The sequence below is a fragment of the Echeneis naucrates genome, chromosome 14 (genome assembly GCF_900963305.1).
Source record: "Echeneis naucrates chromosome 14, fEcheNa1.1, whole genome shotgun sequence".
NCBI classification, from domain to species: domain Eukaryota; kingdom Metazoa; phylum Chordata; class Actinopteri; order Carangiformes; family Echeneidae; genus Echeneis; species Echeneis naucrates.
In genome coordinates, this window is record NC_042524.1 from 19525015 (window position 1) to 19542449 (window position 17435).

Consider the following 17435-nt stretch of genomic DNA (forward strand, 5'->3'; position numbering starts at 1 on the left):
CAAAGCTCACTATAGGAGCTGGTAGGTTTCCTTGTCTTGCTCAGTCTGGGACATTGTGGCACTCTCGGAAAGAGCTTGGTACCAAACCAGGAACTGTGCGATTATTCAACAACCGCTCTGCCTCCTGACCCACACCACACAGATGCCTCACACACAGTGATGTCTTTTTTTTATCCATTAGTGTGAGGCTCAACCTGAACTAATCTCCCTTCAGGTTCTTGTCCTCCTGTGCAGCCCTGTTCAGAGTGCCAGTGGGTGTAAATACATGGGATTACAAGACGTGCTGGCACACTTATACGGACTACATATTGGGCAGCAAACTGAATGAATGAGAAGGGACAAATGCACTGCTGTATGTCTCTGTGATTATGTATGTACTGATGAATTCCTCAATCTTCGTCCTCAAATCAAAATTGTACCAGTTGCTGGGGACACATACATGTGGGCTTTAAAATGCTGTAATCCTGGCATAAAGTGGAAAAGGGCTTTACCACTGTATTATTCTAAGCAATTGGCAATTAGAGATAAGGCCATAGTTGTATGGCTCTCCCTTTCGCAATATCATTCATTCATTTGTTCATCATCTACTGCTTATTCGTTTCTGGGTAGTGGGGAGTGCTGGAGCAAATCCCAGCTCACATTGGGTGAGGGCGGAATACACCCTGGACAATTCACCAGTCCATCACAGGGACAACATACAGAGACAGAGACCAACAACCACTCACACGCAGAGATACGGACAATTTAGAGTCACCAGTTAACCCAAGCATGCATGTCTTTGGACAGTGGGAGGAAACCGGAGTACCCGGAAGAAACCCACACAGGCACCAGGAGAACTTGCAAACTCCGCACAGAAAGGACCCAGATCTGAGAATCAAATGGGGCAACAGCGCTAACCACTTTGCCGCCGTGCTACCCATTTGCCAATATCATTAGATTTAATATATTTTTAGTGACGGGTTATCAGCGTGTCAATGGGGAACGGAAGAGAAGAGAAATAAAGCCATGATACCATACTTGGGCTGGGCGATAAAACGATAATGACTTTTCCTCGATAGAAATATAAGACGTGGTCGATAGAACGCATTCCATCCGTGTTTTGACAGACAACACGACCAGCCAAGGATAATAAGAATAGCGCCGTTCCAAGCCAATCACGCAGCTGGAATAGAATTACAGACACGTCAGGATAGGTTGACACATACGGAGAGAAGGTGATGCAGCCGGCTTAAACGTAAACACACGTGCTTATGTTTTAGCCAACAGTACGTGAGAAGCGAAATACTTGAGAATGGCAGAAAATGTTAAGACGAGTAACAGCGAAGAAAACACTCCAACGGAATTCGGTAGTGTGGGGATATTTGGACTATTTAAAATCCGACAAGAAGCAGAGTAGCGTGCACGGCAAATTGTGTCAGAAATGTACAGAATGTTTTTTGTCTATTTATTTGTGGGTTTGTTTCCCAAAAATGTAAAACAGTTTGAACATATACAAAGCATACAGTGAGGTAGTTGGGTTTTATATATACACACACACACACACACATATACATATATATATATATATATATATATATATATATATATATATTTAAATACATTTTATTTTGTATATCTACTTTATTTATTTGGAACTGAGCAAAGAATCTAGTTTGTGTTCTGTAAAACCTGGAAGCTTTTGACTGGTCAGAAGGATGATTTTAGTTTATAATATAATGATTTTATTTATTTGAAATACAGTTCTACCAGGCTTGTAGCACATTTCATATGTTTAACCTCTGACAGAAAATAAATAACATTTAAAACAATATTAATGTGGCGTCATATCTCACATAAGGGTAAAAAAGGAACCTTTAAACCTGACAGAAATAGTTATTTGATATATTTTGTGATATATCGACTCTCGGTATCGACTGACGTGAAATATTGTGATAGGATTTTGTTCCATTTCACCCAGCCCTATACCATACAGATTAAATGAGTATGCCAAACTTAAAGCGGTGTAGGGGAGGGGTCAGTGCCATTAGTGGACATGTATTAAAATAATACATTGGTGTAAAACTCACTCTCAGAGCACCCATGGCTCTCCTCTGCCCCTTAAGCCTTTGAGGCTCGTATGGATTGACCCTGTTAAATAAGTAAAGGCCACTGTGGAACCCACCTGGAAAACAAATGAAGATGTTCTTTTGGCAGGTGGTGTGTCCAGAATAGAAGAGCACTTGTAGGGTTGGTTATAAGAGATAAAGCACAGTTTATAAACTATAGCCATGAACAACTGGCCTTTGATAAAGTACACCTATCTTCCAGATTATGAATTGCTCATGTAAATGCATTTACATCTCACACACACACACACACACACACACACACACACATGCCAGGACTGAAAAAGCATCGCTTTCCTCTTTCCACACTGCCCATTCTGTTGGAGCAGAGTGCATCTAAAAATAGAGGCTGTACAGATTTCCCCTTGATGTGAGTAAGTGTCAATACAATCTCTCAAACCATTTACAACCAATCTGGCAAACATATCAGTGTCTTAACAAGTAAGTGTCCTCGCAAATGTTTCTGAACAACCAAACATAACCACAAATACAGTGATAGGAGCATCTCACAAACATTTACTGAATGCAATTTTTAAAAACGGATTACAGGAGGGAAAATTAATTGAATCAATCAACACATTGGATAATTAGTTATCCAGCCAACTGAACTGAGTGAAATCAGCAAATTGTAATGTAATCAAATGAGCTGATCAAAACACAGCCTTACTGACACAATCCTAATGGGCTCACAAGATGACGAAGTGCAGTGAACTATTGGCAGAAAAACTAAAGTAGGAAGAAGAACTACAAGAAGAACAAATTGAGTGGAAGACAAGGAGAAGTTCAGGGATAGGCCAGGTCAGTAAAATTGAATTTGAACTCACAATATTGTGGTTAACATAAAGACCAAAGACTGCACTTCATTTTGTCCAAAATGCAAGTGAGCAAAATTAGATAAAAACCAAATTGTTCTGAACTGCTTACAGAATATGTCTAGCTAAAGAGAACTGCATCACCAGAAATCTTTTTTCACTCCACCTGCAGGGTTTCCATACATTCAGTAATTTTCCTTGAAACAATGGGTCACTTTTCTAAGTAGCTGTTACTCAACCTTCAGGGAATCAGTCAGTCAAAATTTTCCATAAATGTACACTATCAGTGAAAAGCATGGACACACTCTCTCATTCAAATGAATAGGAAAGTGTGTCAAAACTGTTGGTAGTGGATGCAAATGCAGTATGCAGCCAAATAGTCAAAGGTCAGACGTGCTCTTAATTTGGAACAAAAACGGGTTTTATTTTGCACATGACTACAGTAACCCAAGGATTTTTTGTGATGTGGACAGTCTAATAATATTCTCCACAGCACTGATTTTTACCTGAAACACAGAACAAAGTTGTCAGTTGGCGTTTGCTCACTTCCTGCCCCCACCCACTCAGCTCCATCAGGGACTCAAGGTGCACACAGTTTTCCTGTTGCCGCAGGCTGCTATTCATGAATATTTCCTCTCTGTCTTGACCAGTGAGTGTTTTCAGGACACACCTGCAGGGTGACTGATTGTGAGCTAAACGCCAGGGGTCAGGGTCAGCTACTGTGCTTATATTGTCCTGTTACACAGACAGTGAATCACAGTCTGCAGTTAGAACTGCAGATAAATTACCAGGTGACAGAAATGCCAGTTCAATCAAACACCTTAAATCACTACTGAAAAGGCCTTAAAGATGTCTCAACCTGGGTGTGAAAAGGTAGCATTTTCCAGGCTATACTCCTCCTCCTTCTCTCCTTCAAACATGCCAACCTGAGATTGGCTTTTGGCAAGTGATTGTTTAGGCAACAACGATCCTACACATGGGCAAATTTGAACAATGTGTGAAGCTTCTGCCTGCATAAGTGTCTCACAGACCAAAGGTCACCAGCCCATGTCCTGGAACTAAAATACACTTACCTGAGGCAGATGGAGTCGGCTGAAAGCAGTGAGGTTTGTGAGATAAGTCAAGTTGAATCTGAATCTTAATCTCCCAATAAAAATGCGAATTGTGTTGAAAGTGAGGGCTGAGCTGACACCGACCACATTAATAAAAACAAACATGTTAATATTTGAGCAGGATGATTTTCTGTCAAGTTTCTTTTTTTCTCTTTTAAACCTTGACTAATCTTAATATTTTTCCTGTAAAACTGAAATGATGCTCCCCTCAGGATAGCTGCTGAAAATTTTACCTGAATAAATCATTTAGAACTTCTCATTTCTTAAAACATCCGCTAAATCCTTGTGCAGCTGCATCGTGCCCCAATTTCCAAATCAAAGAGATGGCAGGGGAAAAGTAGGCTGCGTGTACTGTACAGCTATCAGTGAAAGTAGGAGTTTAATACATTGCTAGAGAGAGTGATGGCTGAGCCAATGTTGCAGCAGCTATAAAGGGATTATTCTTCCCTGGAAGACATAATCATGTGTAACACACTTGTTTCAAATACTGTGGAAAAACAAACAGGTGTTTGAGCTTTAAATCCATCCCTTCATCCTCTGGCAAAAATACAGAAGAGAACCTCCAGAAGCACACCTTTTCTGTCATCTTGCCCTCGGTGATCAGGGTGTGATTCTGACTAGCAGGTAATTTCATTACAAGAGCTGAAAACACAGCTCAGAGACTTGATTTAAAACTGCAGTTCAAATGTTGACTGAATGCCAGCTTGGCTCACAGTTTAGGACCACTTCACGTTTTTTTTTTATGTGCATCACTGCAAAAACCTGTGATATAATCACAAAACAAAAGAGGTGTGCATGAACACCGGCGACACACAGATGATCAAGAATTAGCAAATAAGGCGTTCACTGACCTGAGAAGCCCAGCACCGAGATAAGTGAGAGCAAAGTAAGTTTCCTAGAAGTAGAATAGCCGTCCATCGTGATGCACAGTTTTCACTTCTCAGTGCGTCAGTGTCCTTCACCCAGTTTTCTATTTGAGCTCTGTGACTTCCTCAAGTCTGTCAAGTGGTTTTCCTGGAGTTCTGCAGCGTAGTGAAGGTGACGGACACTTCAGGTGAGGTATATCCCCTTCTCTGTCCTGACTTTGCTTTGACCCTGTATTAAAGATCAGCTCCTCCGACACCGGTGCTCCTCCGCCGCTCTTCGTCTCCTCCTCTTCACACTGTGTCGCATCTGCACTTCCCTCCTTGTCGACACAAGCACCGGCCAGCAACTTGTCATGCTGTGTCCTTTCCAGAGAGAGAGAGGGGCGAGAGAGCTATAGGCATACAGCAGAGAGAGAGGGGGGCGCACGGCTTCAGCATCATATTTTGTTGAACATTATCAAAGCGTTCCGTTTGTTAGCTTCAAAATAAAACCCGCTGTGCGCGAAGACTTCTTTGGCGAATTCATTGAATGTAGGTGTAGATTTTATTTTGAAAAGAAAAATTAAGGGACATCCGGGATTTCTCTACATGTATGGTGTGAATTGACGAAAGTGGTTACACCTGTTCGCTGTGTAGGTGCAGGTGCACAAACTAGTTTGAGTGAACAATGTGCATGCTGTCGGGTTTGATTTCAGCTTGTCAGCGAGTTCCTCTGCTGTTTTAAAAAGATGTAAGGTGCACTGTTACAGTCAATGCAACAGAGTGTTAAATGGGACAAACAAGAGAAGATCACACAGCTTTGAAAAAAAAGAGAGAGTGAAATGCCTCTCGAATGCCTCATCCAAAAATGCTATGAGGATTAAAATAATTGTTCATGATATAATTTTCCAATGGCTGAAATGTCTGCAAAACCCTGGGGGAAGGGGGTGTGGGCATTCAGAATAAGCCTATTTTCAAAGCTTCACAATGAAAGCCTCATCCTGTCCCCCAGTCTGCAGCTCCTGCTCTATCATGTGTGAAAAGGTGTGTGTCTGAAAGCAGAGAAACGGACTGGACTCAGCTTGACATGAATTCCCAAGGTGAGCTCACCCCCTGATGTAAAAATATGGACTGACCTGTGCTCTCTGATGTGGTCAGAACCCTTTATTTCATTTTCTGACGCTGCCCTGTTGCCTCAGCAACAAGGGTGAGGCTAATGCAGGAGGACTGCTCAATTATGAGAGGTGAACAAAGGTTATGTCTGTGATTAAATCCAAAGAAGCAGGGTCCAATTCCTCTGGGGATGAAATTTGTTATGTTGTAAATTGCATCGGGGTCCCCAGAAGAAATCTATTGCATTCAGGGAAAAGCTGTCAAAACAAGCCTGTTTTCATTTTGGTGCAAAAATTATTTGAGCAGGGCAGCGAGGCTAATTTTGGCGGCCAGACTAATCTGGTGTAATTCAAATTAACAAAACAAATCCTAGTCAAACTTTAAACTGGACACCTGAAGGCCAAAAAACATGGTACAAACTATTCAGTTACCCTAGAAGTAATAAATGTTTTCTGACTGTTTTAGTTTTAGAGATTTTCTGTCAAAAGAAATTATAAATTCAGAAGAAAAGAATGAAAAACCAATGACATATATGACGTTCAAAGTGTTTCCCCTCATCTGTACTCCTGATCAAATACCATACTCAATGTTCAGCTCTCAACAACATGTCACATCCATTTGTTGTTATGATGGATAATGGCCAGGCTGTTTCCTAGCCGCTACAAATATCAGTATATTGCTGCTGCCGACATGTATCATAATACAGCAAGTCTTTCTGTATAAACTGTACAGTATACAAACAAATACTAAGATGTATATACACACCTAAGCAAAGAGAGCAAGGGCAGATACCTTAAACCTTGGAAATATTTCTAGGAGGGATCACAGCCCAGTCATTTCATCATAATATTTGGAGCATGTTGAATATATTTTATCCCACACTGAGAAAAACGATCTAATGTACATCAGTAAGTAACATTTCCTGACTGACCGAAACATAAAGAAAAGAGGAAGCTAGGTGTGCTTTTAGGCAAATGTAAGAATAAAGCAGGTGACAAAAGGATATGTGTAACACAATGTGAGAGCCTGTGGGGTTTTTGATCAGATTATTTCAGATTACACTGTGAATGTGTGAAATCATCTTGAACCTCTGTAAAAGTATCACTGCTTGACAGCATTTATCATCTCTGTCCCAGATACAGTAGATACCGTATAAAGCCCAGGCTCCTGCTCTGTCTGCTGGCTCGTTATAGATCACACCCAGGGCCTGTGTAGAGGTCAATTTGATCAGCTCAGGGTTTGCAGTTGACAGGGGCAATTATTTTTTAAAGAATTCACCCCTACACCACAAAATTAAATATCACAATTTTTGATTTAATATTATCTGTGGATGATGGAATGTCTTCCTCATGCAGACCAAAATCCTGTTTTCTCCTGTATATATAAAAGCCTATCCACATTCATTGTGAACAATAGCAGCCGTTGAATATACAACTGCAGGGTACAATTAAATATTTATTTCCATTATGTATGACCAATCTCCCTCTCTTAAGTTCAAAATACTTTGCACCTAAAATGTAAATAAAACAGTGAATGGGAAATGTAACATAAATTATTAATAAAAAAGGGCTCGATAAGTACAGGGGTGGTTAACACAGTACAAGCCTTTCTATGTGTTTGAACTATTCAATCTAATTGTGATTACATGCAATATTGTTCTAGGTTCAGGTTAAAGTCATATTATGCTGTAGTTTGTGGAAGAGCCTGAAAAATGTCTCCTGATGTTTATTTATTAAAGGTCAGCAGCATTATTACTCACGTTGCATTTCTGTCAGTTGTGTGACTTTATATTCTGACATATTAAAACCTTTCTAAACTGGCTTTGATATTATTAGTGATGTCAAATCACAATCCTTTCCCACCTTATATGGATTTTCCACCATGGCTGTTTGTGTCCATCTCCTGGACACATGAAGGAATTACACCCTTTAGGTCTGAATGACCACTCCACACACTGAAAGGCCTCAGTGCTGTTGGCAGTGATCGCTGCAGATCATGCCAACATTTCCTACTCAGCACTAAACACAAAGGATTTAGTGTATGGGTGTGCTTTCAGTTTGTTTTAATTTTTTGGTATGACAGCCTTAGATTTCACTTGCAGCAGTAAGTACCATTTGAATGGAAACATCTCCTCTGGAGCACTGATCTACTGACATGCTTCACTGCTCTGCTCTAACAGTATTTAGGTCACAGTAAAAGGTCTTGAGGCCTGAAGCCCTAGATGATGAGATGTATATCTGATTGTAAAAGTAGCCCCTAATCTATTCATCAGTCATTATCCATGGATTAAAGCTCTTGAAAATAGAAGAACATTGTTGATCAAAAACAGAATTACATTTTGGGTCCTTTGTGTGATTTAAGCAGCAACACCTAGATTCTGTAGGTGAAACAGGTAGAAGAGAGTGAATACAGCTGTGTTATATATGTATATGAAAGTGCATAAAGGTCAGAGAGGACCAGAGTAAAACCAGAGCTGAAGAGCCTTAGATCTGCATTATGACAAATGGCCATCACTGGGAAACTCCACTGGTTGTAAAAAAAAAAAAAAGGTCAGATTGTTGAGTCAGGATGTCAGAGAGACACCAACTCACCTCAAAACTCAGGAATAAGCACATAACTCTTATCTAACTCTGTGATTCTTACAGCTTTTGGTCTACATTATTATATGTGATATCAAATTACAACACATGATGTCAATATTTGATGACCCACTGGTTTAATCTGCATCTACATTAATGTAGAGGAAAATATGCAACATTGCCAGCTGTCCTCAAGCATTTTCAATCACTTTGTTCACAGTGTTAAAATACACTGCACATTATGTGTGTGTGTATTTGTGTGTGAAGTTAAAGACTCACAAACCCATCTCCACTGTGTGACAAATAACAGTGAGTGCCCCATTTATTGTTTTTCAAACATGTAAACATACAAGACAGTGACTTTAAAACAATCACATACAAGACATAGTGTCAACCAATAAAATAGAAAATATCATATTTATCCTCACAAACAAATGAACATTGCAAGTTTGCAAAAGCTGGAATGCTAAAGAACATTGATAATCTTAAATATATATTTTAGATATATATGGTAGATTTCATATACATAGATTCAAGGACTTCTCCATCATTTGATTTTTCTTTACACAGTCTTTCCTGGCACATTGCACATAACCTCAGGAATTATGTTTAGAAAGAATTCAGTTTGATTATTGGTCAAAAGTTAGCTAACCTCTGCAGCTTATAGCCTCCACCTGACTCAAAGTCTCTGATCAATGCCTGGTTCAGACATACATGCAAGCAGATAATCACAAACACCTGCCTTTATGGGTTACGCAAGACTGATACCAGTATCTGCAAGGTGCTTGTCAACTCGGCAACACAATTATACAGTGACACACACAACCCCACAACTGCAGCTAGAGATACTTAAATGTACTGGCTATATATAACAATCCTGCAACCTGACCGCGAATAAGCAGATGAAGATGGATGGATGGGTGTGTGTGTGTTTGTGTGTGTGTGTGTGTGTGTGTGTATATATATATATATATATATATTCACACGCCAGTAAATAATGAGTGTATAATAAGTGATTCTGGATGTAAAGTGACACCAGAAGAACATGATCAGAGTATTTAGCAGACACATTTTAATTCAATAGATTTTACTTGTGCAGGAATCTGAATGTATATTAGAGCTACAACAGATCATGCAACAGAGTCACAAGACTGGGAAACATTTAGATGTAGGTGTAGCTGAAAAGCAGAAGCTTCTAAGGATGCTGTGCTGTGACAATAAATTTGACTTTGAATAGCCTGTAGCTGTTACAAGCCTTATGGATTGAGCCATAACAAGCTTTGTGAAGTGTTTTCATTAGTCAGTGTTATCTTTTATTCTGCTGGTGCATTTTCTGTTTTGTTTATTTACTCCAGAGATCCACCTGGAGCCACGTGAGTTAGTTCATATGCCAAGCCCAAAGGCAGTAAAAGCCAGTGCCCAACTGGCACAAAGTCCTCCTGTGTTGGGGGGAGCTGCAGAGTACATGGGTGCTGGGTAAACAGCTATCCATTCTGAACATTTCTGATTATTTTGTTTTTGTCCCTAGTTTGCATAGAGGTATCTCTAGCTGCAGCCCAGATACACGTGCAACACACAAGACAGAAATCACTGTTACTCGTAGACGCTTTGTGAATTCAGGTCCAGACCTCAACTGTCAGAGTTAAAGGCAGTTTAAGAATAAATACACATTGTGGTCACCTCGCTGCCTTGCTACATCATACTGAGGTAGACAAATGCATACTGCAATAGTCACCTTGCCAACCCCACTCTCCCTGATGAGGCAATATTTATCTACACTAAACAAGCAGCAGAAACCTTTGTAGTGCACATTAGCCTAAAATAATAAGTACATACTTCTTCAATGTTGCAGTTCTGCGATAATCAAGCTACTGCTCCCATGTTTCCATACAATATATTTGACATATTGTGTGCTGTCATTCTTTTTGATATAAGGATCTAAAGAGAAGTATGTTCCAAGGAACTGAAACGACTGCAAAAATATGCCAGACTCTTGCACAAATCCATGCTTTGAAATAGAACTGGTCACCTGTCATGTTGCCTTATCGGCTGTAACACTCATTAACTATATTTTGTGAATACAAATGAGTAACACTGTTTTAGTGTGTGGTTATGATGCTTCTTTGTTGTTGTATTTCAAGGAATAACCCACAGCAGTTTCGAGGCACTCCACCAGGGACCCTGCTGAGAGGAAGTCCAGCTCCACCTCAATGAACTTTACATAAATAGAAAAACGTTGAGACGAGTCTTCAGCTCCCACCCCATTCTGACTCGTGGCAACACTACAGCAGTTCTCCTGCAGGAAATGTGTCACAGCGGAGGGTTCACCATGGACGTAGTGTTTGCCAGAGCCTTGAAAGTGCTGGAACAGGCACTGCTGTATGGTCCTATCCTCGGCTATGCCTAAATAGCAGTAAGTGACTTTAGCCCCAGTCCTGTCACTCTGCCCTGCTCCTTCTCCATCAGCCTGACTTTCAGCCCCATTTTCTGACTCGCACTGAGGTAAGCTATGGTCTTCAGTGTCACACTGGGGAAAGGTCTGAATGGTGTCATTACAGCATGGTGTGGCTGCGTAGCCAACAGCATAGAGTCCATATGCCTTGGGGATGTCCCCAGGAAGGAGGTAGTGGGATATGCCTCTGCTGCATCCTCCTGCCCTGGATTGGGACACAGGGATCCAGTCCACCTCCATGTGCAGCTCCAGGCAGCGCGCCTCGCTGATGGTAATATCCAGGAACTTGTAGTAGACATTCTTCCAATTCATCTTCTGAACTTTGGTCATGATGATACGGCCCTCTGGCTTCTCTGGGTTGAAGTACTCACGGAGTCTCTTGCCCAGTGGCACCTGTGAGCTGATTTCAGCATAGTGGTATCGAATGTCCTCACGCCAGCGTGTGTTGTAGCCTACGCCAAAGATGGCAAGTTTGTTGGAGAGATGCAGCCGGGAGAACTCAGTCCATGTTTGGAAGTGCTCCCATTTTAGCTCCACTGACTCAAGGATGCGCATCACGGTCTGCATTATGTCCCTTTTTCTGCAAAGAATCCAGGAAATATATTAAGGAAAAAAGAATATATATATTCCCCATGGTATGAAGTGTTACATAAAATGTGTGCAGCCACACAAAACAAGCAAAATACTTCTGTTATCAGTTGTTAGCTGATGTTAGTAGCTGTAATGGGGGTGTGGCTACTGTGCAATTGTGCCACAGAGTGTACCACATGGTCAGGACACAGTACAGAGCAGGTCAGATCCAGCCTTCACTCCTCCTCACCGCCACCTTCTCCTCAAAATATTTGTTTTTTAATTTAAAAAACAAAGATGGCCAAATTGCAAACTGGAGGCTTCAAAACAGTTGCTCACACACTAACGTCTGACATCACAGTGGCAGACCATGAATACATAAGATACATGAAATTCTGGCTTTGGCGACTCCCAGTGGCTACACCAGGAAAGAAGCTTTGGCAGAAAGCTCTGCACAGATTTGAGTGCTATTTAGCTCTATCAGTGGAAAAAAAGATAACTGCAGCATCCCATTCAGAGTCATTTCACACAAATTACACTGTTATATAGCACTGAATTATAATGACTCTTATAATACATGGGTTTATAACAGAGTCAAACTTGATCTCTGTGACTTACTGCGTTTGTTCTGAGAGCTCTGCTTGAATCTGTAGAGCTCTTGCTTTAGGTACCTGGATTTCTTCTGAAGAAATAAAAAAAAAAGAACAAGTACAAACTTTAATTGAAATGCAGTATCCCTGTGCCATTCACTACAATCTGATTGCTGCTTGCTAACAAACTCACCAGCCTCCATGTCTCCCTCCTGGAAAGCTGAGTCCAGCACCTGGTTGCACCAGTCCTCCTGGGAGAAGTCCTCCAGGGTGCTGCCATCAGACTCCATCTCCTGATACAGCCCACTGCTGTTGATTAGTACAGGGGCACAGCTCTGGGAGTCCCAGCCTCCCTGACCAAACACCTTTTCCAGCTGCTCTATGGTGTAGCTGCTCTTCCTTTTGCCAATGCCATGCTCCTTCACACGGCTGTAGCAGCGCCGCAGAGTCTGAGTGTATTAGGAGGAGAACTTGGTCATACAATGTTAACAAACGCTATTCCTCCAATACTTCAATTTACACTATTGTGACTCACAGTCAGGTCCCAAAGGAGTAGATGCATCACTTCATGTTTACAAAGCTTCGTGAACTGCTGACTTAGAGCTAGTTTTCATATGTCTGACTGGCTATGGGCTACAGCATGTTGGATATCATGATGCCCCAATCAATCAGATCCATTTTCAATAATTCACACTGTTGTGATGTTCATATCACTGCTTACCATACATTTCCTGTACATGCTGCATTATAAACATGGACAGTAAGGATGAGAATGGCAAGGTGAGTGAGTGAGGAAAAAGGGTGAGAGTGACAGATCCCCTTTAATATCACTACATTTCCCCTCTTGGCCAAAGGTTTTACAGTAATGGCCTTCATTTTCCCTGTTGTGCTAACATTCAAATGTATGTGGTGTCAGATTACAAGGTTAGACGCCTGTCTGAATGCTATGAAAATATGGATGTCTCTACATTTCTTGCTCCTAAATTCTGAAAAAACTAAAACGATGGACATTGGCTCGACCCAACTTAGACACCAGATGGCCACCCACCCAGAGTCTGGTTCTGCTTGAGGTTACTGGCTCTTAAAAGAAGGTTTTTGTTCGGCATTATCGCCAAGTGTTTTCTCTTGGTAAGAACTGTTTGGTCTCTGTGAATAATTTTATAATGTGAAGGCCCAGACCTGCTCCACTGGGGAAGTGCCTTCTGTTGTGAACAGGCTCCTTATAAATGAAAGTTTACTGGGCATTGCTTGCAGTGTAAATAGGTTTATTCACATTTAAAGAAACTATCTTATACCCACTAATTCTCATGAGCACTGTGATGGTCCTCTCTATGTTTTACCTGGCACAAAATAAGCCCATATTGTTTTCCACGCGTTACACCTATAACTCTTTTGCTAGTTGATGCTGTGGGCAAAATGACATGAATAAAATGAACCACAGTAATTGACCATGGTTAAAATGATAGTAGAAATATTAATTCTAACACTAACTCCCAGGTTTTTATTACTGTGATGTGACACAGCATCACTATGTCATTTCCAGTACCAAAACATTCCAGTGGATGAGCTAAAGCAACACCCCCGAGTGCAAATCAAGCATCAAAATAAACTAAATATATTCTGACGATCCACAAAACACCAGAAATAATTACAATCTAAAAACAGAGCGAGAGGCCCCAGGGAATGGCCTGAGATATAAACAGAATTGTCTCAGCTCTGAATGAGAGGAGCATCAGGATGAGAGCCATGCCTAACCACCATCTGAGACTTTAGGAAAAGGAAAGGAAGGGACAGGAGGAAGGACCACATAATTTTGCAACTATTTTGTCTAAAACATTTGTTTCTACAGGGGTTAGACCAACTCAAACTGTGACATTGGAAGTTGGCACATTGCCACAATAGACACGTAAACCTGGTCCAGTGCTTTCCTCAAAAACTTCTTCAACTTCTGCAAAAAGTATCACCTTTTATAATCTGGCATTACCTTGAGGAGATCATTAATCCATTTTTATGATTTTGAATAAACATTGCTAGTAAGTCTTGCAAGTCTACTTCCTCTGCCTTATTAGAAAACTCACAATGAGTCAATGAGCAGATGGATGTGAAAACAGCCATGATGCACAGTGAAGCTCAAACATTTTAGAGATGGAAGAAGAAAATCATTTTGAGTCAGGAAGTCACAGACTGGTACATGAGGACATCAGGAGACCACACCTGGAGAGCTAAGTATATTATGTGAAAAGTCATCATATAACTGGATGTGTAGGCCAATATGATTATTAATTTATCTTTTTGGTAATCAAATTCACATTTTGTACATTCAAATGTAATGCGCCAAGGGGAAATGTTGGACATAGAATATTTGACACAAGCTATGGCTGGTCTTTTTTAAGATAAAGACGTGGTTATGCATACCTGCTCAGTTTAAAGCTTCCACCCTGATACAGGAACATTTTCTGTTTAGCATCATGGGATCATGGCTTCCGACAACACATCAGAGTGTAAAGTGGATATTGTGAGAAGATGTGTGTGTGATTTACTATGGTGGTTTGGAGCTAAATATCATGTCAGCAGTATGGTATAAGGGAATGTGGCTGGATTTCTGTGTGGACCCCCCCCCCCCCCTCTCTCTCTGTGGTTATATGTGTGTAAAAGCTTCAGTACAATGGAGCTGTCAGCGGCTCCAGGCCGGCATCAGAGCCACAAGTGATGTAGGGTGGAAATTCCGCCTCCTGGCCATTGTCGTCTCGTCGCAGCCTTATTTACCTTCATCCTCTCCCTGCATTGGGAGGGGGTCCTCTCGTATCCCAGCTCCGACAGGGCTCTGGACACCCGCTCGTACATGGCAGGACCGGGGGCCTTACCGGAGAACACGGTACCAGCGACCTCGAGCTGTTGCATCCTCGCTTCTGTCAGCCTTTCGTTGCCCCACACCGCGATGAGGGCGTTCGTTTCCGACGGGGTCCATGACATCCCCCGGCAAGCGGTGAAGCTGTTGGAAGAGGATGAGGCCGCCGTCCGGCCCGCTGTCCCTGAGCCCACGTTCAAAGGCGAGAAGCGGTTTGGTGTCGAGGGATTGGAGTGGTATTGATTACTGTCACTCAAATCCTCCGACTCGGGGGATGGCACCTCGGTTTTCGGTATCTTTAACGGCGTCGATATCTCTGGAGAATGCTCCGCGTTACTGGACGCCGCCATGTTGCCTCTGTTGCTAAGGGGAGGGGAGGGAGGGTGACGTTGTGCTTTACGCTGGAAAGCGCAGGGAAAAATATGGCGTGGATCGAGAGGGGCGCGAAGGTGGAACCTGGAAAAGTTGGCTTCAGGTAAACAAACAACAAGTAAAAAAACAAACAAATCCAAAACAAACAAACAAAATAATAATAATAACAATAATCACCTGTTTAGCTGAATCTGGGGCTTACGCATTGTGTCACTTCAACACTAAGCGATGATATTCAGTGATGACGTGAAATTTGTACCTCACATGACATGTTCAATTCCGGTTCAGTCAAAACTAACAGAATTGTTTTACAGGTGTTAAATGTCCCCGTAAAGAAAATGATATCCCATGTTGTTCTTCCATTATTGAAACGGGGAATCAAAAGTTTAACATGACGTCCATGAGACTCTTTATTGAATGTTTAGGGCATAGTCTGTCATTTGATGTGTTGTGTATTGTTTACTTAATCTTTCAGTGAAAGTGTTTGACTGGCAGCCCTCTGGGTCCACATGTCATTCCAGCCTGCTCAGCCATCTGTCCTGCTGTGGTTGGCGGTGTGTGCTTCTGTGGTCACCTGGGTCATGACCCAGCCAAAGGGACAGTAGGATCTTTTTGGATGATGTCCACACAGACTGGCTGTCCAATAAAAGGTCAAAGTCAGGAAACACCAGTCAGTCCACCCTTTACATGTCAAAACTACAGCTGTCAATTAGTTCTCCTGTCAGGCAGTGCACAAAGTGTCAGGAAAAGAGTGGCTCTTGCCCTGGTTCAAATTAAATAATCATTTGGTAGTTACCTGTATTTTTACCTGTTTAGCCTGTTCTAGCAGAGGCCTTTTTTTTTTGGCAATTACCGCCTGTTTTAGTATCCCTGCAAATAAGGCTTTATAACTACAGAAGTACGAATCCTAGAACTATGGCTGATGGCTTAAATGAAAGATAACATTTGTCCCTTTACATCTATTAAAATATGAGTCATTCCCTAAAAAATAGGGCTGTTGAAAAAACTATATTTTTGGGAAAAATAAAAAACAAGTTTGAATTTTTTTTTTAAAACAGTGATATCTCAAAATCTTAGTCATGAAACAGGTTGAGTTTTACATATACACACACTCCCTGTCCACATCTGTACCATATTTTAGGTTGATAGGTAAAACTACTGAGGCACGATAGAGTTTTTACCAAAAAGTGTCCTTGGCAATCTCCAGTATGCCAAGCCTATCCAAAATGGCCCAATTTGGCTAAAATGCACACTGCAAGATTTGAGTGATACATAATTTTTAACAGATAACCTTATTGGGCCAATCACAAACATGATTGCTTTTAGGAACACCAGTTACATAAGTAAAAATTCCATTAGAAAATTGCATTTATAGGGATGAATATATCTTTGTGTCCAAAACCTATCCAAACACAAATTTGACCTATCTTTGCCTGTTTTATATTGTTATTTTATAGCTTTATAACTCCAGAAGTAAACCCACAACTATCAGTGATGGCTTAAGACCTTTGAAATATGTATTTATGAAATGTAATGTATTGTCTTTTATTATTAATTTGATAATTACATTAAAACTTAGGGCAGTAAAAACGCATTTTTTGTCGAGCTATGTATTGTTGACTTGACACGGAGAGGGGAGCCAGCAAAGGGACTAGGCTGGCTGCAGGCAGCAGTCGTCAACGTTGCCCTCCTTTTTGTCCTCACTTTATAACATTTGCAGCACCTCCGTTGGTGTAAACACCCTATTCGCCATGTTGGTGTAAATTATGGCAAATTTCCCCACGACAATAACAAAACGACGATAAAAAACAATTATAAATTGAGTTAAAGGGAAATCCAGGCAGACAGCATTGACTTCATGCGTCAGTGTGTGTGTGTGTGTGCTGATGTCCCATGTGGCTCAGCTCAATTTACGCAGGCCTTCTTTGGGGTGGAAAAACGGTCCAACCAGGGATTGTTATACATCAAAGGAAGCCTTAGGGTCTCTACTATTGGATGGAAAACTTGTCTTCAACGTGACTTTGATTGACAGGAGAC

The 17435-nt window shown here is 41.2% G+C and overlaps 2 protein-coding genes across 3 annotated transcripts in view; both read right to left on the reverse strand.

Annotated features, from left to right (window-relative positions):
- Positions 1–5271, reverse strand: part of esama (endothelial cell adhesion molecule a) — a 55279-nt gene extending 50008 nt beyond the window's left edge. Inside the window, exon 1 of the mRNA XM_029518821.1 lies at positions 4881–5271. Within this exon, the coding sequence (XP_029374681.1) occupies positions 4881–4947 (67 nt within the window). The 5' untranslated portion in view covers positions 4948–5271. The remainder of the gene's footprint in view (positions 1–4880) is intronic.
- A 3712-nt stretch (positions 5272–8983) lies between these two features.
- Positions 8984–15376, reverse strand: msantd2 (Myb/SANT DNA binding domain containing 2). Of its 2 annotated transcripts, XM_029519612.1 has the most exons (5): positions 14945–15376; positions 12339–12627; positions 12207–12270; positions 10850–11598; positions 8984–10819 (listed from the first exon to the last, which is right to left on the reverse strand). In XM_029519612.1, exons 1-5 carry the CDS (start codon positions 15374–15376, stop codon positions 10677–10679), a joined length of 1677 nt encoding a protein of 558 aa, XP_029375472.1. In that variant the 3' UTR covers positions 8984–10676. The 2 variants fall into 2 exon arrangements, with proteins under 2 accessions (XP_029375472.1, XP_029375471.1); XM_029519611.1 differs by having other exon boundaries at positions 8984–11598; positions 12372–12627.
- Between the last annotated feature and the right edge of the window lie 2059 nt (positions 15377–17435).